Consider the following 27,378-nt stretch of genomic DNA (forward strand, 5'->3'; position numbering starts at 1 on the left):
TCCCTTTATTCATGCCAACAATTTAGGAGAAATAGTCTCATAAATGTTTGACACTGTGCTCTATCTAGTTAAAATAAGACAAAACATAACCACTCTTACCTGAATATCAGAGTAAGAACTGACAACATTCCTGTAAAATGACAAAAACAATTTTACTAATGATTTTATTCTTGTTCTGATAAATCAATAATCTTTTGATGATTACTCTCTGACAATCCTAACAAACTAATTCACAGCCATCACACTAATTCTCTCTCGGTGACTGTTTTGATTTTTCGAGACAGGGTTTCTCTGTGTAACCTTGACTGTCCTGGACTCGATTTGTAGACCAGGCTGGCCTCAAACTCACATCGACCCACCTGCCTCTGCCTCCCAAGCACTGGGATTACAGGCGTGCGCCACCATGCCTGGCAGGTCATTTCTTAAAAGTCAGAAAAGATGATAGTGCCTTAAATTTTACCAGAAATTATGATTCATTTCCCTACCAAAGCACTTTGAAATCTTAACATTATACTATCCCACTACACAACACCAAAATACATACATATTTCAACTCACATGAACATGCACAATATGCATGTTATTGAACACAGCTGAATTTACAGTGAACCATTTTTCTTTCCCTTAATGAAAAGAGCTAGAATGCTGAAAAAGAGTAAATGACTGTCGGCAGGCGTAAAACTCCACTCAGCGCCTTAAAGTAACAAGAATAAAAAGTGAGCTATAAAGTTCTAAGTTGGTGAGGAGAGATGAGAATAAAAAGGAAATCTGCATTTATACTTAGATTAATCGATACTTGGTGTCAGAAACTCCGAAAGATGCTAACACCACAAGAACAAAGTCCCGGGGGCTTGTTTGGACAGAGAGGAGAAAACACTTGGATAACGGGTTTCAAAGCCGGAAGGCAAATGCAGCGTGGTAAATCCCCCGGCGAGCATCCTCTATCTGCTTTCTCCCCTCGTGGTGGCTGGTCAGACACTTACATTGACAGAGCTTCAACATATGGTCCAGAAACAGGATGCTCCCTCACTCTCAGCTGGAGGAAGCAAACATTACATCTTTAAGAATGTGACAAGCACTTAGTAGGAAATACAATTCTGAATCTTCTTTTTAAAATGTTCAAGTTGGAGGTAGAGATTTATCTTTACTCTATCCAGAAAGAAATACGAAGATCTCACAAAATCTGTTAAGATACTAAAAAAATCATTACCAGAAATAGTTATAGTGGAATAACATATATAAACATAGACTGTGTACATCTTAATTTTTATTTTTAAGGTAAATCCTGTAGTAGCTATTATATATACTTTTAAGTCTCTCTAAAACAAATTCACTGTAAACTTCAGATATTAAAATATTTCACCTATGCTGGGTTATGGTGGCACACATCTTTAATCTCAGCCCTCTGGAGGTAGAAGCAGGCAATCTCTAGGAGTTTGAGGTCAGGCTGGTCTACAGAGCTAGTTCCAGGACAGCCAGGGATACACAGAGAAAATTAAACACTATCTTGAAAAAGTGAAAACAAAAGAACAAACAAATAAAAAATTACCTATATTAATTTAAAAATACATAGAAATCATTGAAGAAAATGCCATTTTAAGTCCCTCAATGTTATCACTGCACAAAGAAAGCGATTTTAGATTATCATTTTTTAAAACATTAATTAAATAATTTATTTACTTTACATTCTAACCACAGTTTCCCCTCCCTCCTTTCTCCTAGTCCTCCCCTGTCCCCCACCTCCCCTAGATTTCCATTTCTTGTGTTGTGGTCCTTCATAAAATTAAAACTTTAATTCTAACTGCAGTTTTTGTGGTTTTGTTGTTGTTGATGTTGTTGAACATATTTCATAGACGATCTATAAAACATCAAATGAATAGAGGCTAGAGCAATAACTCAGTCAGTAAAGAGCTGGTCTCACAAGCGGGAAGACCCGAGTTCAATCCCTAGGGCCCACATGAAAATGTCTGGTATTGGCGGTACACACACTCATAATCCCAGCACTGGAGAGTCAAGACAGGAGGCTCACTGGCCAAGCCACTCCAACCCACTGGTAAGCTCTAGGCCAATGAGACCTATGATATTCTGAGGATAACATCTGAGTCTGCCCTCTAGCCTCTACATGCAGGCAGACACACATGCATGTGTGCTCCCATGACCCCGCCATTTAAAAAAGCCAAATAATCCACTTAAATGCATATTCTAGAAGAATACAAATTTTTAAAAACTTCTAGATCTCTTTTGGCTTACAGACTATTAGAAATTGCATATTTAACTCACACAACCTCATTAAATGCTGGGACAAATATTTTATTTTTAACTTTTAGAAAATATTTGATAAAGTTTATTTACTTATTTGTTTTTGTTTTTTTTTTTTCAAGATAGGGTTTCTCTGTGACCACTGGGTATCCTAGAACTTTCTTTAAAGAACTGGCTGGCCTCAAACTTACAGAGATCTACCTGCCTTTGCCTCCTGGGAGCTGGGATAAAAGGCATGTGCCACCATGCCTGGCTAAATTTTATTTATGTTTGTTTGTTGTTTTTGAGACAGGGTTTCTTTTTGTAACCCTGGCTGTCCTGGACTCACTCTATAGACTAAGCTAGCCTTAAACTCAGAGATCCACCTTTTTCTGCCTGAGTACTGAGTTTAAAGGCATGAACCACATCTGGTTATTTGATTAAAATTTAAAAATAAGTTCAGTCTCAACTAATTTAATTTCCATTTGTGATAATGTTTAGATAGTTTTAGATAACAATGTAAGTGGGAAATCACAAGCACTTGTTATTAAATGAAAGTATTTTTGTAAAAATTAAAGCCATGTTCTCCAGAGAACTCAAATATATGCAGTAACATAAATGGGGAAAAAAACAAAAACTCAAATGATAAGTAAGAACAGGCAAAAAGGTTCAGCAGGTGGAGTGCTTGCTCCCAAGCCCAGTGACCTGAGTTTGATCCCCAGAATCCACAGAAGAAGGGGGAAATGGAATTTACAAGACTGTCGTCTTGTCAACCCATACCCACACCACACCATAACACATGTGCATCCACATTCCCTCTCCCTCTCTTTTACACACACACACACACACACACACACACACACACACACACACTTTTTAAATTACTTAAGGTGAGGAGAGATGGCTCAGCAAGTTAAGGGCACTTGCCACCAAGACTGATGACCTGAGTTCAATCCCCAAGATCCACATGGTAAAAGGAGAGAATTGATTTCAGCAAGTGGTCCCGACTTCCCTATGCATGCAATGGCACACACATGTGCCCCCTTCCCCCATAAACCCACCCACCCATCAACCAACCAAATAGATAAATGTAGTGAAAATTGTTTAACTCTTACTGGTTGTTTTCTCTGCCCATTTTCACCTTTACAAACCAGAAGGTCATGAATCTTCTCATTATAAACTTCAAAGAAGCTCATTTCAAGATGGTAGCTGACCTGGAAGGCAAGAAACAAATAATCCAATTTACTTTAAAATGGCATTTTTGCAAAGCATATGCTAATATGAATACAGCTCCAGAATATACAAAGAAGTTTTTCCACCAACATAAAATATATAAAAAAATCAGGCAAAGAACTGGAACAAACATCTCTCTAAGAACCAGATTTAAAAAAAAAAAAAAAAAGCAAACAAGCACAGAAAGAGATGCTCAGCATCACTTGTCAGCAGGAAAATGCCAATCAAAACGACAATGACAGTCACTTCATACCCATGAGGAAGGCTGTAAACAACAACAACAATAACAATAACACAAACAAATTAGGCTGGATGATAGCTCAGCAGGTAAGAGCATTTGCTGCTTTTGCAGAGGACCTAGATTTAGTTCCAAGCACCAACATGACCTTACAGCCATCTGTAATCCCAGTTACCATGGATACAACACCCTCTTCTGCACCCTCTAAGAGCAACGGTACACGTAGGCAAACACTCATACACATAATTTTAAAAATACATAAAGAAAAACAAGTTCTGATAAGGATAAAAAGAGACTGAATCATCTTCCAGTGTCAATAGGAATATAAAATGGCAAAGCCATTGTGGGGAAAATGTTCCTCACAGGTTAAGCACAAATTTACCTCATGGTTTACATTTCTACTCTTAGACATTCAAAAGAATATAGATTATTCAAGTGAAAATTTGTATAGCAGTGTCCACAGCAACAGATATAAGCAGCCTTTTGTATTATTATGCAGCCGCCAAAAGGCATGAAGTACTGACTGATAACTTGCTATAACACGGATTCACCTCCAACAAATCATGTTAAGTGAAAGAAGCCAGACAGACAGGTTACACATGACATGACTCCATTTTTATGAAAAATTCAAAGCAGGCCAGAAGGTGTTATGCAGACTGCTTGTAAAGAAAACTCATCAAGTCTTCGTCAGCAGGAGTCTGGTGGCTACAGTAATGACCTGCCAGACAAGCTGTACCCTTAGTACAGTTGTGGCATGCCTGGTATGGGCGTAATCAACTGCTTTCTGACTGGACTTGGGGCCTGCTCCAAGGCAGTGAATTCAAGCCCGGGTTCTATATACTTAGTCAGGAGCCCATGCCTGGAGAGGTCACAGGCACTCGGTGTGAGCCTACTGCTGCTTTCCCAAAAAATCATGCTGTTAAACTACCTTCTATACTCATGTTTATACCCATAGATTAGTGCTGTGCCCAGACTTCGCCAAAGCAACTTCTTACTGCAGTGGACAGCAATTAATACACAAGTGCGAAACTAACCAAAGCAGTAAGCGTAAGTGAGGGTGGAGTGCCTGGCCCTAAACACAGGTACATCACCACCTCTCCCAAGGCCCAGAGAATGTGTGGAGGATAGTGTAATGGTGCACAGGAAGAATGGAAGAGCCAAAGGATCTAAAACGTGCAGCAAAAAGAGTTGTCTGCTAAACTTGACGCCATTGAATTCATGACATTACCACAGCCATGGCTACCTGCGTGAGATCTATAGAAGACCGGGCCCGGTGCTGTGTTGTATCTCTAATTAGATGTGAGTTCCTTCAGGATAAAGATGCAATACAGCATATGAGTGACAGGAAGCAGAGTGCACACAGTGGTGTCACAGGAGAGGAGCGAAGCACGTCTAGACACGAACAGGTATGTGAGAATATCACGAAAAAGATCATTTACAAATGCTGTGACACAGGTGGGGGAATCCCACAAACACATATTAATGTCAATTTTATATTAAATAGTATACTTTTATGGGAGTCCCAGAGGACTCAGGGATGAAGATGTGGTGGAAACAAGTTGGGGCACATGACGAAGAAGCCCACCCCACCCCCACGTTTCCTTTGAGGCTCCTGCAGTCTGTCATCATGCTGGCTCACCACCTTCTATGACTGACATCTGTATACTTTCCCCTCGACCATCATGAACGACTAAGTCCAGTGCTGACATATCCACAATCAGTTAGTGGGGCTCAGTGTGTGTTAATCTCATAGCAAACCTCCATGGAACATATCAGGTGACGTTTCAAGTGATGAAGCTTGGATTAAAATTTTCACTGGCAGGAGGATGCCTTTAGTCCTTTGGCATTTGGGATGCAGAGGCAGGAGGATCTTTGCATTCAAAGCCAGCCTGGTTGATGGAGATAATTCCAGGACCGCCAGGGCTACATAAAGAAACCCTGTCCCATAAAAGAAAAAAGAAAAATTGAAAAACAAAACCCAAAAACCTTTCACCTCATCTATCTTTCCCTGACTTCCATCACTTGCAAACAATTGCCCCTAAGGCCAATGGAGAACATTCCTGCACAAGCACGCAGCTTCCACATTCTGTTCTGTGTAGCTTATACTTGAGTATGAAAGATGAAACAGTCAAGTCCAAGTTCCTATGTGTCCTTTTCTGCTTTCTACTTAGTTACTGGGATGATGAAGGAGGGACAAAGCAGGAGGGCCATGCATTCACAGGGAAGAATTAAATAGAAATAGCTAATTCTATTTCCTTTTTCTGTTCTCAGAAAATGCCACTAATATCCATCTGGCTGTGCAGCCAGGAAGTGATTGCTCTCTCCCCACCCCTCATGTCGCCAAGCTTGCCAGTTCTACTTATCGTGACTCTTCAGTGTGCTCTGTTGCCCACAGCTGCTGCCACTACCTCAGCCTAGCTCCTCGCCATGCTCTGTCCAGCTCAAGTCCCAAGTCTCACAGCCAGTCTTTTGTATCTAGTCCATTTCCCTTCCATCCATTCTCCATGTTGAAGACAGGAATATATATTTGTGAGTATATATATATATACACACACATATATATGTATATATATATATATATATATATAGTCATAAATATGAGGATCAATCAAAATTAAATATATATAAAATGCTATAAAGAAATTTGTTATGTTTTAATGTTTGATTAAAATATAAAATCGGTGTGGTGGCACACAACTTTGATCCCAGCATTCGGGAGGCAAAGGCAGGCGGATCGCTGTGAGTTTGAGGCCTGGTCTATAAAGAGAGTCCAGGACAGTCAATGCTACACAGAGAGACCCTGTCTTGAAAAACCAAAAATAAACAAACAAATAAAATAGAATATTAAATTGCCAAAAGTATACACTTTTCATCCCAGCACTAGGAGGGCAGAGGCAGGGAGATCTCTGTGAGTTCGAGGTCAGCCTGGTCTGCATTGCAAGTTCCAGCCCAGCCAAGGTTTCACAGTGAGACCCTGTCTCAAAAATGTAATTAAATTAAGAGCTAGCCCAGTAGTTCAAGTGTTTGCTCCACAAGCAAGAGGATCAGAGTTTGGACCCCTAGGGCCCATGTAAATGCTGGGTGGGTGAGGCGGGCCATCTATCATCCTTAGAGAGCTGAGACAGGGGCATCTCTGGAACAAGCTAGCTAGCAAGAACAGCTGTGTCGGCAGGCTCTGGGTTTGATTAAGAGCCCCTGAATCAAAGGGTAATGTGGAGGAATTTCAGTGAAGATTTCCAACTCCAACTTTGGGCCTTCACACACAGGCACACACATACGTGTGCCCTCACACATATCCCCAAACACATAGGAAATACACATATATATGCACACATACTCCATAAAGACATGAAAAGAACACAAGTGAAAAGTAATATTTATAAGAAGAGAATAAATAGGAGCATCTTATTTCCCTGTTTAAATCCTCCCATGGCCGAACACTGTCTAGAAGCTTGGCTTACAAAGCCGTCCAGGAACCAACTTCTGCTGCCCCGCTAGTTTTGTCTCTTGCCACCTTCCACACTCAAACCGAAGTAAGCAATTTACAAATCCCAAAGGCTCCCTACTTTCCTACTCTCACCTTTGTGTCAGCTGTTCCCTCCACTTGGAATGTCTTCTCCAAACTAATCTAACACATGCCCTTAAAAGCAAGTACGGTTGTTCCTTCTGAGGAAACCTGCCTCCCATTCACTCACTTGCTTGCTTGCTGTGCTTCTCAATGTGCCCCCCAGAGCTAAGTGCGATAACCAAGTACCCAAGTTCTCATGTTCGTGCTGTTCAGAGGGAAGACCTTTACGAGGCAATTGGGGATGGGTGAGGTCCTCCGGGTAAGAGCCCATGAGAGGACTGGTAGCTTTATATGACTTGAGCCTACAGGCCCTCTGCCACGTAATGATGAAGAAGGTTCCCACCATCAGAGGGTCTCCACAGTAGGCTTTCAGGTTGCAGTACTGTGAGGAAGTTCCTTCTCACACATATACCTTTGCTACTGTGTTTCAATATAACAGAAAGAGGACTCTTACAATATAACGACAGGGTGTTGGCTTGAATATATTTAGCACGCAATTGATTATACTTGGCTCTGTTTCTCTCTCCTGACTAGAGAGACCCCATGCCCCCAAACCTAGAATAATCGTTTCCCTTAGAGAAGCACAGAAGCTAATTCTCAGGCTGCACCCAGAGCAACTGACCTGGAACCTCCAGAAGAGATTTAGTATGACTTATATGCCTGCCCCTGGGAGACCCGATAAGTCTCCTGATCAACTGGATGACAAAAACTTAGTCCTATATGGGTATTGGCAAGCAGCGGCAGGAGCTCAGCAGACACCACCTAAAGGGGAAATGAACAAGTGAAGCAAGAAGCCAGCAGGATTAAAGCTGAGTTGGGCTTCCAACCCCGGCTTTGCTGCCCCCTCTGCTGCAACAAGGTGTCCAAGAGCTGCCTGCTATGGACACTAAGACTGGGTACCTACTTGACTACAGAGATACGCAAACAGGTTCTTTCTTGTATAACCACCTTCCTGGAAGCCACTACACAGCACAAAGGGAGAGAAGCAGGTAAGGAGCCAGGTGAGGTGATGCACATGAGTCCCAGCACTCAGGAGGCCGGGGCAGAAGAGCTGAGAACTCAAGGCCAGCCCGAGCTACAAAACACAGCAGAGCAGCAAAACCAGGATTCCTCCGCTGCCCCAGGAAGAACTGCCTCTGCATTGGGAGCCTCCTCCCCCTCCCTCTCCAGTCCGCAGCGAAGGAGGGCAATGGAAACGCCATCTTTTAGACCTTGCAACGGGTCTTTTTTTTTTTTTTTTTTTTTTTTGGCTTTTTGAGACAGGGTTTCTCTGTGTAGCCTTGGCTGTCCTGGACTCCCTTTGTAGACCAGGCTGGCCTCGAACTCACAGCGATCCGCCTGCCTCTGCCTCCTGAGTGCTGGGATTAAAGGCGTGCGCCACCACGCCCGGCCTCTTGCAACGGGTCTTGGTGGTCATGATCGTGATTTGAGTTTGAACATACCTCTGGGGTTTGTTTTTTGGCTACTTGAGCAAAGAGATCTTCACAGAATCTCGGAATTATTCCTGGCTCTTCATTAAGTCCCATCATCCTAGAAGTGTATTATGGACAAGAAGGAAGCATTTGAGTGTACAGAGTAACTGTAGACATTTATGGGATGTTTTAAATACAATGTAGGATGGACAGGGCAGAGTAATTGGTAGATGTGTAACTTCAGTATTTATCACTTTGTTATACTTGCAAATATTTCTGAGCTGTTTTGAAATCTACAATCTACTGACATCAGCCACAATTACCATAGTTGTCTTACTGCGTTATCCCTTCTGCCGGCACCTATGCCCCTGGTGTGTCTGGTCCTTCCTTCTGAGCACCTTTCTTCTAACCTTTCCACTTAAAGACCATATAAAAAATATCTTTAATAAAACCCCACTTCAAGAAAATAAAACCAGGTACTCGTGTGTGGCTGAAATTTCTAGACAGGTATTTTTCCAGTAACTTCACAATTACTCTTATAGGTTAATACAAGAAAGATTGAAGTTTTTTAATGCTCTAAGCATGAAGAGATACCTTACTACCAATTCTCTTGTTTTTCACACACACACACACACACACACACACACACACACACACACACTATCCTCTTTGGACTTTAATTTACAAAAGAAATATAAGTTGGAGCTGGAGAGATGGCTCAGTGGTTAGGAGCACTGGCTGTTCTTCCAAAAGATCTGGATTCAATTCCCAGCAGCCACATGGTAACTCACAACCACCTGTAGTTCCAGCTCCAGGGAACCCGACACCCTCCTCAAGTACTCAGTATGTATGTGGTAAACATTTATATGCAGGCAAACCATAAAGAAATTAAAAATTAAAAAAAAAAATTAGCCAGGAGTGGTGGCACACACCTTTAACTTCAGTACTTGGAAGGCAGAGGCAGGGGGATCTCTGTGAGTTTGAGGCCAGCATGGTCTACAAAGTAAGTCCAGGACAACCAGTGCTACACAGAGAAACCCAGTCTTGAAAAACAAAAAATAACACCAACAAAAAATAAGTTATAGCAAAACAGAGACAAATATTTACAAGGTAAATTACCTCATGTGTAAACTAAAGCCTAGAGATTAAAGTGTGTGCCTAAGTCTAAATCTAGTCTAGAGTAAATGATGAGACCTGAGCCCAGATCCACATGATGTGAAAACTATAGTCTTGGGAAGGTGAGATGGCTCAGCAGGGAAAGGCACTTGACAGGCAAACCTGGTGACCCGAGGTCACTTTCCTGAACCTATGTAAAGGCAGAAGGAGAGAACCAACTCAACAAAACTGTCCTCCGACCTCCACACACATGACACAGCACATGCACCCATGCACAAACACTGTATACACACATATAATACATTTTTAAAAAAGTTTTTAAAATTAAAAACAAACAAGCAAGCAAACTGTATTCAGCTGGGTGGTGGGGCACGCCTTTAATCCCAGCACTTAGGAGGCAGAGGCAGGTGGGTCTCTGTGAGTTCCAGGCCAGCTTGGTCTATACAGAGAGTTCCAGGAGAGCCAAGGGTTATTACACAGAGAAACCCTGTCTCAAGAACCCCCCCCCCCAAAAAAAACAAACAAAACCCTGTATCCTCTCTACAACTGTGAGTTTCTGACAAAAGAAAATATGAACATCTCTGGTTAGTCCTGCGATGGGTATCACTTACGTGTAGGACTTTCCAGAGCCAGTCTGACCGTAGGCGAAGAGACAGGTGTTGTAACCTTCGAAAGCTCTTTGTAGCAGAGGTGCCGCCAGGGCCTCATACACAGTTGTCTGGCTGGCATAGCCAGGGTGGTGCTCATCAAAAGACCAAAAAGAAATGTCGTAAGTAAAAGAATACATTTGCTTCATGTCAGGATGTTCCACCGTTATTTCCTCGCCATTGGTGAAGACGACCTGGGACGCTTTCTCAGTCTTCTCTCTTTGGAAAGAAGCACACAGAGGAAAGTCAGCCTCCTCTCATTATGAAAACCATCTCCACAGAATACAGAAAGGCCTCTCCACGCTTCAGGTCACCATTCCTTCAGGGCAAGTCGATTCTTTAGCTTTATGTAGAAAATTAGGAAACCAAGGTCTCTCCAAAATGTATTTCCTGTCACTTCAGTGCAGCTACTCAAAGGGTTATGGAATTTCAAATTCCTTCTCCATAAGGCTGTTTTAAATTTTTCTATGGAAAAATTAAAAAAAGAAAGAAAGAAAGAAAGAAAGAAAGAAAGAAAGAAAGAAAAATTTAAAAAGTTCCCATCCTATGCGTATGTATCAATTCAAATCATGAAATGTCCTTTTATATGGCAAAATAGCATGGGGATAAAATTCTATATAATGTACCAGGCTGTGAGGCCCTTTAATCCCAGCACTAGGGGTAGCAGAGGCAGGTAGTTCTTTGTGAGTTCAAGGCCAGCCTGGTCTACAAAGCGAGTTCTAGGACAGCCAGGACTATATAGAGAAATGGACTGGAAAAACAAAACAGAACAACAACAAAATCTATACAAGGCTGGCGTAAAATATTGACAACAATGTTAATGAACCTGGAGTAACGCTAACTTAAATCTGAAGTGTCTTCTGGCTAAGCAGTTACTGTTAATACGATGGTTCTTCCTTGCATGAGATTCCCTCACTTAAAATCTCCCAGTCTTCATACCCATCCTTCTATGACACTTTAAAAATTCTCACTGGCCCAGATGTCAGCCTCCTCCCTGTCCCCTTCCTTTCCCTGAGAATCTGCTTGACAATCTAATTTATCCTCCAAGCCATCTGTCTCATGGATCTGGTGAGTGCCACTCCGCCCCACCCCACTTTCAGAGCTTCCCAGATGAGTCTGGAGACAGCCATTTGGTCCTTCCCAGAATCCTTCAGGGGTCGTCATCCATCATGGGCTTTGCTCCCCACAGCTTTCTTTTTATGGTCTCCCTTCTTTTCATGGCTCTGAAGCTTTTGTTAGCTTGACTTTCTCAGATCAATTCACCAGCATTCCTCTCCCTTAATCATCACCTCATTTTTGCTTAAAAAAAAAAAAAGACTTTTATAGAAGTTATTAACATATCGCTACCTACTAAATTTCAGTTCAAGCTCTAAGTTTCCTCACAGAAATGGTGGTCCCCACATCCACTTCTAGGTCACTCAGATACACATCACACTCACATACACATCACATGACCTTCTGGTATTTTTACTGTCTTTCCCTAAAATATTTAAAAGTAATTTCCATACTTACATTTTATATCTATTTTTAAATTATTTTTTTCTTTCTTTCTTTCTTTCTTTTCTTTTCTTTTTTTTTTTAAGACAGGTTTTCTTTGTGTAGCCCTGGTTGTCCTGGAACTCACTCTGTAGAGGCTGGCCTCAAACTCAGAGATCTACCTGTGAGTGCTGAGATTAAAGGCGTGGCCACCACATTCAGCTGACTTTTCAGAACCGTATAGACAGTCTGTGACTGTCCCAACCACAATCGCCTTTAGAAGAAATATTCTATGCCATCCAAATCAAGCGTGATATGCCTCTGCATTTGTCATCACTGGGTACCAAACTCAGGTGATGCTGCTGACAGTCGCCATTCTGGGGCGTTATTTTGGGAAGACCTCTCTGGGGAAGCTACGAGCTTGTATGAATCTTTCAAAAGGAGAGGCAGATACTCCTAACCTCCACAAATCACAAATTTGAGAAGAGACAGCATTAGAGAATTCAATGAGTCACTCAGCAGCAGCCTCCCCATTCCCCTAGCTCCCTGGCCACTTAAGGTCCAGGCCTCACTCTGTAACCTCGGCTGGCCTGGAACCTGCTATATGTAAGCCAGGCTGGCTTCGAACTCAAAGATCCACCTGCCTCCACCCTCCTACGCTGGGGTTAAAGGTGTGCACAATCAACACCAGCTCACTTCCTAAAGGCAACATACATATATATATATATATGAGCACAGATACAACATATAGATTTTAATTTTTGTAATCTACCACAAAAATAATCAATATACTACAATTCAGCCTAAACACTGGTTAGCCCGAGATGTGGCTCAATGGTGGAGCACATACCTAGTGTACATGAGACCTTGGGTTCGATTCCCAGCACCATGGGAAAATGCCAATAACCTTACAGACACACAAATGCTACACTGGTTTCCTAACAGCAGAGAGGACTTATTAAAGCTACACCATGACGTGGAACTGTCTCGCGCTGAGAGCTAACACGCTGAACATACCTTTTGCTGAAAGGCCTTACGCGCACAGCCACCGTCACTTGACTGTTTTCTACTCTTAAGGTGTCTGCTTCTGTAAAGGTTTTGTCTTCTGGAAGGAGTGTACTTTCTTGTGATCTTTCCCTTTTATATGTAAGAAGAGAACTTTTTGGCCGTGGTGTAACCCGAGGGCTCGCCATCCTGTTTTTCAGCATTGATATGGCTGGGCTTTTAGGTGGAGGCATGTCTTGCCTTGGTGCTAGTCTGTGTTCTGGAACACATTTCATAGGGGTCCTTGTTTCTAAGCTTCCAAACGTACTGACGTTTTTTGCAATGTCCTTCCTGGCGTTCCCATGGTGTGTGCTTCCTGCTGCCGACACTCTGACATCCAGCTTGCTCTCAGTCGGGTTCGCTGCTAAGTGACCCGATCTCACAGCGTCAGCCTGACACTGGGCACCAATAGGCGGTCTACTGCTTGGAGTCTTAGCTGTCTTATTTTCATTGGAGGTACTAAGGGCAGGAAATATATCTTTGCATTTCTCACCAACCATCACTCCAGTGTCGTCTGAGTCTTTCATGGAAACTCCAGACAACGGGATGTAAGTGTCATGACTTAAAAGCTTTCCTCCTGTCCTTGTTTCCTGTGCATCACAGTTATTTTCTGCGTTATCTCCTTCCACAGTATTTGACGTTTCCCACTTTCCCACAAAATCTGCTTTCGCATGACGACGTTGTAACCTGAGCCTCGTATCAGCTGTTTTCCTAGTAGTGTCTCCCGCCTCACTACCAAGTAAAGACGATTCTTTGTTCCAAGTAGGTCTTCTCTGAAGGCTCAGGCGGCTGGGGTCCGGGGGAACAGGCGCCTCTGTGGTTTTTTTACAGGCGGAGATAACGTAAGTACTATTTATGTCTCTGGCTTTACGTCCAGCACCCAGCAACGGATCACAGTTTTCACACTCTGACGTGTGTGACTTCAAGGGCAGTTTAAGTGGTCTGCTGTGGGCAAGGCCACTCGCAGACGGAGTCTTCTGGGCAGAAGGACTTTCCAGCCTATCTCTGTCGTGTCTATTATGCGAGGCGCGTACTGACATCTTGGCAGCGGGTTATTTTAAAGAAGGACTCGGAGAATCTAAGCACTTTCCAGGTCGGCCTGCTTGCCAAGCATTCTGTAGTTTTCAGCTTCCGAAAAGATTTGACCAACTACAAAAGAAAAGAAAAACGGTTACTACAAACTTTAAAGAGAGAGGCTCTCCCACTATAGAAGTAAATTCTCAGAGGCCTGCATTAGACTAAGCCACAACCTCCACCCCTCACTACACCTCCACCCCCCACTGCACCTCCTCCACAGTTTCCTCCAACCTCAGCCCTCAATGGACTTTCACTTGTTACTCCACATATATTTACTGAGGGTTCCATTGTGTGCCAGGCATCCATAGACACTGCAGACTTCAAAGACAAGACCTCCCATCCTTGTTTCCTTAATCTAGAAAGAGCTTACAGGTGAGCTTTATCTCAAGACAAATGAGTCAAGTGATTTAAGAACCCTCAAAATGTGTTATGTTAGCCGGGCGTGGTGGGGCACGTCTTTAATGCCAGCACTCGGGAGGAAGAGGCATGGTGGATCGCTGTGAGTTCGAGGCCAGCCTGGTCTACAAAGTGAGTCTAGGACAGCCAAGGCTACACAGAGAAACCCTGTCTCAAAACAAACAAACAAACAAACAAACAAAGGGTTATGTCAGCATGCTTTTAGTACCCATCCCTCCCCCGCCCCATACACACTGCTCAGACTCACAGCATCTAATCAGAGTCTGCAGCAAAGAAGGTTTCTGAATACTCGTTACTGTATGCCAAATACAAGAATGCCCACAAAGGAGATCAGCGTGATGTCACAAGGCTGACTCCTGTCAAATAAGTACCACAGGCATTACAAACTATAAACTGCATGTGTAGCCAGGTGTGGTGGTCGATGCCTACAATCTCAGCATTAGGAAGGCTGAGGTAAGAGTATGGAACTTTCCAGGCCAGACTGACCCTGCACTCAGTGCCCACTGCCCCCTCAAATTAGGTAAGTAGACTATTTGTCTTTTATCCATTATACAACAAACAAGACAGGCGTGTGTGTAAATACAGGCCAACAATATCTACTAGGCATTATTTAAAACAGAACAGTGGCAAAGCACACTGCTGGCTGCTAGCCAGCGCTTCATCACGCTCCTTAAATGGATGTAAACCTTAGAAGATGACACTGAATCAAAGAATTTCGGACATTATTAAAACTCATTTTTAGGAGTCTTTTAAGGTTTGACCTAAGAGGCATCGTCACAATAAAAAAGAGAGTTCGGATATAAGCATCTACCGCAAAACTTTCAGCTGAAATTACAGAACCCGCCCACTATGAGGTGAAATTAAGGACACTAGTTCCTTGTCTTAGAAACTAAAAGCCATTTGCTCTTCGCACAAATCAGCACGGTTTTTGTTTGCAGAGTTTCGCTATCTGATTTCCAAGAGGACTGGAAGGACGACAAACTGTGACAGTGTACCTGGACCCCACCGAGTCTGCCACTCCACGCTCCGCGGCGCTGCCGCGGCTTCCGGGCGGACAGAGGAGAGCCTCGCGCCAGGGACCCTCGGACAGAAGGGGACCGAGCGCGCCCACCCGCACACCCGGGCCCGCTGGGCGAACAACCGCAGCGCTCTCAGCTGGGGGCCGCTTTCCTCTCCCAGGACCCTCAGGACTCACTATTCCCGCGGCGGCAGCAATTTGAAAGCGCGCCTCGCCTCCTGATTGGTCGTTATACAAGCCTTCACTCCTCTCCACCCCCGGAAGCGCAGCTTCTTCCGGGAGACTCGCCTCGCCCTCATCTCCTGGGCAACGGCCCGCAAGACCCGCCCCGCCCCGTCTCCCAGGTGACGGCCCATGTTCCCTTCAAACCGGGAGGTACCACCCAAGGGTTTACAGGAGAAGGGATGAGGTTACCCGGCTCTCTGATGCCTTACTTATTCGCAATAAGATTTATTGTGAATGACTTGTGCCGTCACATTAATTATAACAACATTCTGGTATTTCATACGCAAGTCTCTGAGTGGTGGCTTGGACTAAGTGTCTTAGATGAATTAAAAAATTTTAATCCAGAATGTTTTATGAAAAATTAATGTTACCTTACCACACGAGGTTTGCTGTTATTAAACTTGTGAATGATCTGACCACTAGCAAGCGGTGTGGCTGGAATTTGAAAGCTGTTAAGGTAAAGGTTACAATAACCTTTTTGAAACCTGAAAAAAAAAGGTATTCACTAAACCAACCAGCTCAATAGAATGAGTTTAGCCAAATATTTCTTGAAATTAACAGTGTGGAAATAATAGAAAAAAGGAGATACCAGAAGTAGCTTCAACTATATACAAAATACACAGTAGTCATTTTTCTAATATTTTTATTTATTCTTTGACAATTTCTTTTTTATGTGTATGAGTGTTTTGTTTAAATGTACATCTGTGCACATGTGTGTTCCTGGTGTCCACAGAGACCAGAAGAGCACTTTGGAGCCCCTGGAACTGGAGTTAAAGATGATTAAGGGCCACTTTGTGGGTGCTGGGAATTGAACCCAGGCCCTCTGGAAAAGCAAGCAACAAGTGTTCTTAAACCGCTAAGTCATCTGTTCAACCCTCATTATTAAATTCCTAAAGATCTTAAAACCTACTTACAGGGAAATTCAGCCCCCCAAAAATATAGTGTTTATGAGTTCTATTGAGAAAATAATTATTCCATTAGTAGTAAAAGGAGGTGACAAGGGGAAAGAAAAATAAACACAAATCCATGAGGATTTAAAAATCACGAATAACTCAAAACATAAAAGTAAGTGTAAGGTAACTAAGGAAATATTACAGAGAAGTAAACGTCTCTTTCAACTTATGATGATTTTATAATAGACTGTAACCTGGGTAAAGATGGCTAATTCAAAAAAGAATTTACATAGATAGAAAAATAAGTCATATAAAACAAAATGGAAGCAATCCAGACATAAAAAAAAAATAAGTATGTGTAAAAAAATTCTTTCTAAATTTTAGGGCTGGTAATTTTGCACAAAACTTCAATGTATAAATTTATAGTCATGTACATTGGCATGTTTCTTGAGGTCAGAGGTCATGTCTGTTCAGGGTCTCTCTAGTCCTCAGTATGTGGCCTGATATATATTAAGCGCTCAATAAATACTTGTCAACAAACCCTTCCAAACCATGAAAACAATACATATATCCATACACCCAGACCTAGTAACTGTATGAAAGAAACTTATTCTGAGGAAATTCACAAGAATATTTACTATTTTTATTACTTCCAAACTTGAAAAACACCTAAGATCCCAATCACAGTAGGACACTTTGAATGCTTGAAAAAATGAGGGGGTGGGTGGTGGGGAGAATAAATTGAATTACAGTTATTGTGTCCATTTAAGCTACATACTACTTGGGTTGGGTGTGGTAGCCCCACCTATAATCCCAGGACATAGATGGAGGCAGGAGAATTTTGAAGTCGGTATAGCAAATTTCAGGGCAGTCTGCACTAGAGCAAGACCCTGTCTCAAAAAGGAAAAAAATCCTAAAAAGTTACACAGTAATTAAATATTAAATAGGAGCTGGCAATAATTAGACCAAGTCTTAATGTGTGTGTTCTTACCAGGATGTGCCCATCCCCCCTTCCCCTTTCCCTCCCCCACAGCCGCTCCTCCCCCGCACCACCCCCTCACCCCCCCCCCCGCCCCTCCCCGGGGGCCTGACAGGAAATCCTCATAAGAGCGTCACAGAACAGTCCTCACACTTCCGCTTCCTTAGGTTTGCGATTCACAATTTAATTCCACAGGGTTATATTCTGCAGGGCCACCTGGCAACACCTCCAGTTTAGACATTTGTTGATTTTTTGGTCACTTAGCTGAGACAGCGCTTTTCTCTTGGAACCTTGTCTGCAGCTGGCTAGCAGGGGAAGCCACTTAGCCTCCTCCGAGTGACTCAGGTTCTTCAGCTGGAAATTGCCGATGAGAAAGCTACCCATCCTAAAGAGCCATAATGAGGATTAAATTCGTTAATGCATGCTTAGCACAGAGCCCAGTGCAGGATTAAAGCTCACCGAATGGTAGCTCTTAAATTGCACGGCCTAATGAAACACTCTAAAGTGCTGAGAAGCCATATTCAAGGCCAGTCGTGCATTTTGGGGCTTCCCGACAATAATGACACATTTTATTATAAGTCCTTTTATAATGGCCTCATCGCGGTCTGTTAAAAGAGAACGAGGAAACACTGTGGGGGGGCGGGTGATGCTACTCATCTATTTTGCTCGTATGTAATTAAATTGTTAAGCAGCGCAGGCCACGTGCACTTTTCTTTGAAGGGGCATAAGAAGGAATTCAGCAAAATGAAATTTTGGCCAGCACAAGGTGGGTAGGTAAACCAGTTGAAACTCGGTTTCAAGCCTCACTTCCAGGATCAGCGGTCAGCCTCCCACCTGATTTGGGGATTCCTATGTCACATTACCCAACATTCGAAAGCCCTGGCAGGTTAGAGGGGACGCTTTGCTGTTGCAGGCAGAACAGCTGTTTACAAGGCTCTGTGTTTTCAAGTTTGACTCATTCAAGTGATAGTTGCTTTGGGAGACTGGAGACAAACAACTGTGGCCCACTGTCTTTGTTTAACTTTGTTCACCTTTGGCAGTGGCAGAGTGGCAGTGTCTGTCGCTTCTGTTGCTATTTACAGTTTATTTCCCAATCAGACAATTCTACAGTCCAGCTACATTGGTGGGGGGAATAAGGAAAATAGGGGACCCGAAGCGCCATTTTATACTGTGAGCAGGTGGCGAGGGTGTCCCCAGAGGTGCTTCTGAAAGGAATGGCCTGGTGGGGAAAAAAACACAAAGTAGCAGTATTAGAGCCTCCACCATTGCCAGTGGTGGTCTTCCTCTTGAGCCCAAATTGCCACATGGCCGCCCACATGGCCGTGCCCTTTCACCTTCCTCAGGACCGCATGCATGCTTCCAGCCACCCACACTTGCCAGTACAGCTGAAAAGCTGGGGGTCAATTTTGTTCAGTCCAGCATCTATGTAGGACCAGACCTGAGGTCCTGTCTCCTTTGGGATTTCTTTCTGTAGATGCATTTGCTGCCACCATCCTGGCTCATAAAGTCTGGAAGGATCCTGTGAAAACGGAACATTTATAAGCTAGGTCTTTCTCATCAGGACTCAGCGGGGGAATTTCTGTGAGCTTTGGAACTTTGTCTGCAACACAGCTCAGGAGTTGCTATCAACAGTCAAGGTCTAAGATCTAAGTGGGCTGGTTTGTAGGCATATGTACAGCCAATGGTGGCATATGTAAAGCCAATTCTTTTTACATTCTCTCTCTCTCTCTCTCTCTCTCTCTCTCTCTCTCTCTCTCTCTCTCTCTCATTCTCTTTCTCTGTACACACACACACACACACACACACACACACACACACACGATAGTTCTTTGGAGTCATTCTTGCCTCAGCAAATCTCAAAATAGCAGCTAATACATCAATGAAAGTCACGATTGCTAGAAAAATCAGATTGCAAGACATCCTTGAAATGTTTTTTAAAAAGATATGAGACTTTCCGGAACTGAAAAGATGGCTCGGTGCCTAAAAGCACTGTCTGCTCTTCCAAAGGACCTGGGTTCAACTCAAGGCACCCCACATGGCAGCTTACAACTGTCTGTTAACTCCAGTTCCAAGGGATCTGATACCTTACACCAATGCACATAAAATAAAAAATAAGATATGGTACTTTCATGGATATAAACATAATTAGTTACATGTTTGGCAGTAGACACCTAATTCTCAGGTATTTATGAGAATTAAATTAGAATAGATATGAAATGATTAACGTACATGAACTTTAACACAGTGTGTGGAACTTAAGAACCCTACCAATGACAACGGAATCAGCCGCTCACCTTTCCAGGCACTGAGGTAACTCCACTAAAGTATTCTCCTTAGCTCTCTCTCCCAGCTGTAAAGCAGACATCATTTAAGCCCTTATCTAGTCCTCCCCTCAGAGAAACAGGTACCCAACAACTTACGGCCATCCTGCACCTCCATCCTGCCTTCTCCATCTCCCAGGGACCTCCCACGTTAGGTTTTTTTCCATGTATTTCCTCCATCTTCGATACCCTTCTCATCTGAAAAATATAAGATGCTTCCCAGCTGCTCCAGCTTTGTCTTTCTCACCTCATGACCTGGCCTTCCTTAAGGAGGGGTACCCAATCTAGAAATTATAGGACATTTTGGATGCGTGTGGGAGAAGCTTGGCCAGGACTGTTGGCCTGAGCAAGTGAAAGGGGTTCAATCCAGACAAGAGAACACGAGTGAAGTGAAGCCTGCCATTACAACCCAGAGGCAAGCAGAGGGCACTGGGTTCCAAGCAGTTAGGATCCCAGCAAGCAAAGGCACATAGCTAACAGAGAAGAACTGGGGTACAAATGGGTACAACTTTGGGACATTTTTTTGGAATACCAAGATACTGTCCACAGCTGTTGTCCTGGATGTTGATCTTGAGGTATATATTTGAGTCAAGGACATGATAGGGACACGCACAGGATGCTTGTCTTGTTCAGGTTTCTAGAAAGCCTTCTGAGGTGATTTGGCCGGGGGTGGGGGTGGGGGGGTGGGGAAGGCCCCTGTAGGCTCACAGGGAGTGGCACTATTAGGAAGTGTGGCCTTGCTGAAGGAAGTGTGTCACTGGGGACAGGCATTGAGGTCTCAGATGCTCCCGCTGTGGCTTCCTTGCTCTTCCTGATGCCTGTCAGTGAAGATGTAAAACCCTCAGCTATTTCTCCAACACCATGTCTGCCTGCATGCTGCCATGCTTCCCACTATGATGGTCATGGACTAAAACGCTGAACTGTAAGCCAGCCCCAATCAAATGCTTTCCTTTGTAAGAGTTGCTATGGTCACGGTGTCTCTTCACAGCAATAGAAACCCTAACTAAGACACCTTCTCTGCCCGTTATGCATCAGTTCAGGGACAGCTAACGTCTACACTACTATGATCCTGTCTGAGAGCAAAGAAGGGTTAGCTTCTAAACTGAAGATGTACCCTTACCAGTGTCTCTGGAAGCTGGACAGCTCCGGTCAAATTTGCCCTCTGTGGTCACCGCACAGGGAGGCACAGGCCTTTAATCCCAGCACTGAGGAGGCAGAGACAGGTGGATTGCTGTAAGTTTGAGGCCAGCGTGGTCTACAAAACCCTGTCTCAAAAAACAGACAAACAAACGCCCGGTATGATGATGACCTCCGTGGCACCTAGCACTTTCCTCTGCTGCTTTCTGAAGGATTTTCCTCAGGTCCTGGCCTCCTGCACGTCCACCCAGGGCTGATGTCATTTCTCTCCTCAGATGAGGTGGAAGATTAGAAGACTAAAGAGAAAGACAGCTTTGAAGTTGGTTCTTCTAATTTCTAGAAGAACTAAGTTTAAACGGCTTGTGTAGATGTCCACTTGGATGCAGAGACTGGAGAAAGGCCACATCCGAGGAATGCAAGGGCCCTGGAAGGACCCTGGATCCCTCACGACAGGAAAATCTGTGTCAAATCCTCAACAACCTAGTCCCTGACTTCTTAAAAACATAAAGCAAAGGTCCGATCTTTAAAAGCCTCTTAAGTAAACTTTCTTTGCATGCACACATGTATTTTATGCTCCCCATTCTAATACAAATTCCATTATTTAAAGGATAAATATAACTTGACAGTGACTCCCCCTGCCACTCGCTCCCCTGCAACAGCCCTCAGCGCCCAGCTTGCATTTTATTTCAGCCATTTGGAAGTGGCCCACTGTCCTGAGTAAATTGTCTACATATGCTTCTTGGTTGTACGGTAGCAGATATACTTGTCCTGCTTCTGCCCTCCTGCAAAACTCTCAGGTTTTAGAAATTCTGCTACGTGAACTGGGCGGGCAACAGATGAACTCTTGAGCAAAACCTATCACGGAGCAAACCCACCATGGCAGTCAATGGTGGAACACTCCTGTAGTCCAGGAATTCTACAAACAGATGTCTCAACAGGTAGACAAAACATATCCCAAATAATCTGCACAGGTCCCCAAAATAAAAGGAAGTATTTTTTAAAAATTCCACTAGGGGGCGTCAAACAGAAAGGAATCATGGAGTTTAGCGGCGAAGCTTCACACCAGCCTAGATTATTCCTCTTTTGTCTTTTAAGACACAAATCTGTCATACTTGAGTCTGTGCCACAGTTTTACTTTCAGGGCTGGAGATCAAATCCAAGCCGTTGCACATGCTATTTACGGGCTCCACCGCAAAGCTGTGTCGACAGTCCTTGCTTTTTGGAAACTCGGAGCTGCTTAAAAACCGCTTTAAACTCACAGAGCTGCCCGTGCTGATTTGTAACTCAGCCTTCTGAGTGCTGGGATTATGGATTGGGCCACCACGCCCAGGCACAATTTTTAAATTATTAAAGTGCCAGAAGTATTTTCTCGTTTCGTAGGTGTTTTGAGCCTATCACAAAAGGCGCAGTAAGATGATGGACATTTAAAGAACATTAAGGTCCAAGGGAAAGCTCTGATGGGTGCTAAGAGCACCACAACTTCCGGAGGGACTCAAGACAGCCTCCCTACCTGTGAAAAACATGCCTGGATTAATGATCGCATTAGTAAGGGTTGAGTCCCTTCCTGGTGCAGGACACATGCATTACCAAATGTCACCTTGTAGCCCCATGAGGTAGGTGGGTATGGTAACATTGTTCTACAGGTGCAAGAGGCTGAGTTTCCACACAAGTAACTCACCTGGTACCTTACGCCTATTAATTAGGACACCAAATGTCCTAATTAATGTGCTCCTCATCCCTGCCTGGAACAGATGTTTTCATAGACTTTCAGGATCTCGGGTCCTGTGGCAAAAGAGGAATGTTTGCATGTAAAGCGATGCACGTTGAGATGTGTTGAGACGTGTTAGGTGTTGTGTTTTCTAGTGGTGTGGCCTCTTGGAATTGTTTGCTATAGCAAGCATGCCCTTTTGATCCAGCCTGCTGGATGAAGGCTTTGTTTCCTTTTTGTTTTCTAAGATAGGGCCATACCCCAGAGCCCAGGCTAGTTAGAACTGGTGGCAATTCTCCTGTCTCAGCTTCCCAAGTGTTGGAATTACAAGCATGTACCACCACACCCACTTTAATGAGGTCTTTTTGAGTTCAGTTGTGGTTTCTTCATGGAGCAATCTAAGTCATTTAGCATTTAGCATAAGTCATTTTAAAGGAAGCAATTATGTTAGGAAGTAATCCCTTCTAATACATAAATAAAAGAACTCAGGGATTAGCACATTTTACAGAGCGCTCTTCTGCTCTTTGAATCATGCTTTATTTATTAATTTTTTTAAGGGATGGTTAGTAAGATGTATATGTACTTTTAAAATTTATTCTTCTCTCATACATTACAGCCCAACCACACTTTCCTCTCCATCCACTCCTCCCTTTGTATCCTTGTTGTTATTATTTGTTTCCTTGATTGTTTTCGAAACAGGGTTTTTCTGGGTAGCCCTGGCTGTCCTGGAATTCTCTGTAGACCTGGCTGCCCTCACATGCGCCGCTGCCATGACCACTCAGCCAATTAGTATGATTTGAAAAGTATGATCAGCCCCAAAGGTTAGCGAAAAACATCTGAGTCTTCCGTGAGTTCATGTAGGAAGAACAGTAGGGTTTTTTTAGTTTTTAAAAAAATTGCTCTTTGTGCATGCATGTGTGTGTGATGGTGGGGGCCTGGGCTTTAATGTGTGTATGGAGATGAAAGGTCAGCTTTGTGGAATCAGTTCTCTCCTTGCTCCTGGGGCTCACAGTCAGCACCCCGCTTGCATGGGCTGCCAGTGCTTACCCCCACCCCACCCCCCATGAACCATCTCTCCAGCCCCAGCTGAGAGCTTTTAGCAGGCGCCTTCTCTTTGCTGTGCTTTTCAAACAAAGCCTGGATCGTGTCTGACACCCTGGTGAAGATGTCGCTGACTATCAGAAGTGCCCCCATTTGCTCCAGTGATGAAGGAAAATGCCTTGAGTTGCTTTCCTGGTCAACAGATGTAGAAGGAAGCCTCGGATGATTTTAATAAGGGCATGAAATGTGTGCAAACTGCTCATCCTTAAATAGTTTGTAATCTAATTTCTTTACTTGTATAAGTTGTCTAGACTGCCTGAAAGTGCTTGCAGTAACACACATTTTATTGTGTTTATAATCATAGTTTGAGTGTATGTTCATATGTCTATTTTCTCATTTAAAAAATAGAATGAAAGGGACTCTGTCCAGTAATTTCTCCCCACACCAATGGCTATAAAAAGGACAGCTGCCAAGTGAGAAGCCACCTGCATTGCAAGAATTGGGCATCATGTCAGCTTTTGCAGAGGGAAAACAGAGTGTTTCTTCAACCTTTCAGCTTCGTGAATAAGACCACATCCATCCATAAGCCTTTGCCCATTTACAGAAGGTTTGTTTGTTTATTTATCTATCTATTTATTTAATCTACACCATAGTCAGTTTTCTGACTCACCCAGAGGAGAAAGACGTCCCCATGGACCGGTCGGAGGCACAACAGAGAACTCTGTGTTCTCTCTGCACTCTGGTTCCCTCAGTTTCCTCCGGAGCACAAAGATGAATCCGGGATGACACTTCTGTCTTGCGTGGTGAACAGCGTCCTCAGAAGCCATAGTGTAGGTTTAGATGAACTGTGTGGGTTTCTCTCAACTCTCAACAGAGTACAGCCAAAGAGTCAGTCTGTTCACTGTGCCCTCCAGTTCCCCCAGCTGTGTTTCTCAGAAGTTATGAACTAAGTGTCAGAGGTCCTCACTGAGCTCGGATTGCTGCTCTGACAAACAACTGGCCTAAGGAGTTTGGGTCACAGTCCCTAGAAACGAAAATGAAACAAGTGCTCAACTTACCCGGCATGGTTTTCTCCCCAGTGTTCACAGAGGAGGGTATGCTGTTCCCCTGGAAATCTATGCTACTCTTTGAAAGTGTAGAACAAGGCTGTCCATAAAAACATGAGCTACAGCCGGGCGGTGGTGGCGCACGCCTTTAATCCGAGCACTTGGGAGGCAGAGGCAGGTGGATCACTGTGAATTTGAGGCCAGCCTGGTCTACGAAATGAGTCTAGGACAGCCAAGGCTGCACAGAGAGACCCTGTCTTGAAAAACCAAAACAAACAAACAAACAAACAAACAAAACAAAACAAAAAAAAACCCATGAGCTACGAGCTCATGGCATCTGTATTAAGAAACAAATGAAAGAAAGCTGTCCATTCTAAAACGTAACTGACTGTTTTAGATCAACAGCTCAGAAATAACATTTCAATGCATGATCAACATGCATCTCCTCCTCCACTATTGCTCTTGTTGCCAGGTCTGGGGACAAGGGTCCACAATGTATGTAGCCAATCAGATCACAACCCGAGACCAATGGCAGGACAAGTGGCAGCGTTCCAGCTTCCAGGGCCCCTCTGACTCCCACTTCTTGGTCTTCCTGCTCCTCAGTCTAGGTTTTTGCTGGCCTTGGCTAGTGGAGGTCTGTCTGTGGTTTAAAGCTACTTCAGATATCATGATGTTAAGCTCACCACGGTTCTGTAATAAACCAGATCTCAGATACCTGGCTGGGCTCAAGTTAATGTGAACTTCAGAAATATTCCATGCCCAAATCAGGCAAGGTGACTGTGGTGGTTTGAATAGGAATGGCCGCCATAGGGTCACGTGTTTGAATGGTTGGCCATAGGCATCATTAGGAGGCGTGGCCTTGTTGGAGGAAGTGTTGTCACTGTGGAGGCGGGACTTTGAGTCTTTTTTTTTTTATAAGTTCTTTTTTTTTTTTTTAAAGATTTATTTATTTATTATGTATACAGTGCTCTACCTGAATGAACACCTGCAGGCCAGAAGAGGGCCTGTATTACATTACAGGTGGTTGTGAGCCACTATATGGTTGCTGGGAATTGAACTCAGGTCCTCTGGAAGAGCAATCGGTGCTCTTAACCTCTGAGCCATCTCTCCAGCCCGGGACTTTGAGTCTTAAATGCTCAAACTCCGCCCATTGTGAACCACATCCAATCCCCTTCTGCTGCCTTCAGATCAAGATGTAGAACCCTCGGCTCCTGCAGCACTGTGTCTGCCTGCATGCTGCCATGCTTCCCACCATGATAATGGACTAAACCTCTGAAACTGTAAGCCAGTCCTAATTGAGCGTTTGCCTTTATAAGAGTTGCTATGGTCCATGGTGTCTCTTCACAGTGACGGAATCCCTAACTGTGATACACCCCAGTAAGCCCACACTTGGGACTTGAAGGCAAAAGGATCGGAGTTCCAGGTCCGCCTCTGCTGGATAGAGACTTTGGAGCCAGTCCAGGACGTCCGAGGACTCTCCACTCCTAATAGTCCCAACCCCCTGCACTCTTCCTGTAATCAATCCAAAAGCCTCATACCGAAATAGACACCAGTGACAAGTGGCAAATTTATACAAAGCGTAAAAATAATTATAGGGTCTCTATCCGGTCAGTACTCATGAGCCTCAAGCCAAAGAATAATACTTCTGTACTGCAATCAGAAAGATGGTGGAAAATGCCTGCTTAAATGCCATCGCCAGGCATGGGGCACCTGCCCCTGGTCCCAGCTGGTCAGGCAGAGGCACAAGGACTTAAGTTTGAAGTCAACCTGAGGTACGTAGTGAGCTAGAAGCACATCTGGGCTACAGAGTGAGGTCTTGTCTCAATAAACAAACACACAGACAAATAAACAAACGGTCACATCATGTTTCTGAGCCTCAGAGAAACCCCCTCCTTTTCTCTTTTGCTCTCTCCTTAGCGGGATGCTGTTTCTGGGTAGCAAGGCTGGGAGTGCACACAGGTGCTAAATGAGGCGTAATTATTTACAGGGAAACTATTACTTCCCTGTTGGCAGCTAGATTCCGAAGGTGGTATCGTCTAGCCCGAGGGCTCCTTCCTCATTATTTTCTGCAGTTCTACCTATTAGAGACCACTTAAGTGTACTGTGGATTCTACCTTAATGCACAACCACGCTCTTTGTGAGACAGAACTTCATGAGTCTCCTCTCTGCTCATTTTCCTCAACTGTTTAAATCTTTAGTGATCTGCCCATTCCTGGACCGTAGCAACTGATACGCCCTCATCACAGCTTCATCTGTAAACTTAGCTTCCTCCCAGAGGACACAATGGACTCCATTCTCCTCTGTGTGAAAGGTGCTAGTTTAGGATGGCTAGCTGGCACAGAGAGGACAGGATCCAGCTTCTCTGAGGGACAGCTATGAACTGAGGGTGGGGGCGGGGCTGGTCCCTCAGCTGCACTTCCTGGGCTCGTTCTCCTCTGTGACTTAGAGTTGTGAGGAGGGAGACAGTTTTCACCTTCATAGGTAGTTTTCTCCTAAATCCAGACTTCTACCCTGCTATAAATGGGTGTCGGGCCTGGCCGGAGT

General features: G+C 43.9%; 1 protein-coding gene across 1 annotated transcript in view; it reads right to left on the bottom strand.

Moving 5' to 3' along the window:
• Positions 1 to 15,701, bottom strand: part of KIF14 (kinesin family member 14) — a 64,721-nt gene extending 49,020 nt beyond the window's left edge. Inside the window, exons 1-7 of the mRNA XM_084778994.1 lie at positions 15,462 to 15,701; positions 12,946 to 14,121; positions 10,417 to 10,671; positions 8,720 to 8,807; positions 3,354 to 3,452; positions 984 to 1,036; positions 100 to 130 (exon numbers count right to left, since the gene is read on the bottom strand). Of these exons, the coding sequence (XP_084635120.1) occupies positions 100 to 130; positions 984 to 1,036; positions 3,354 to 3,452; positions 8,720 to 8,807; positions 10,417 to 10,671; positions 12,946 to 14,012 (1,593 nt within the window). The 5' untranslated portion in view covers positions 14,013 to 14,121; positions 15,462 to 15,701. The remainder of the gene's footprint in view (positions 1 to 99; positions 131 to 983; positions 1,037 to 3,353; positions 3,453 to 8,719; positions 8,808 to 10,416; positions 10,672 to 12,945; positions 14,122 to 15,461) is intronic.
• Positions 15,702 to 27,378: the final 11,677 nt, after the last annotated feature.

This window comes from Acomys minous (genome assembly GCF_964271855.1).
Source record: "Acomys minous genome assembly, chromosome: 1".
Taxonomy (NCBI): domain Eukaryota; kingdom Metazoa; phylum Chordata; class Mammalia; order Rodentia; family Muridae; genus Acomys; species Acomys minous.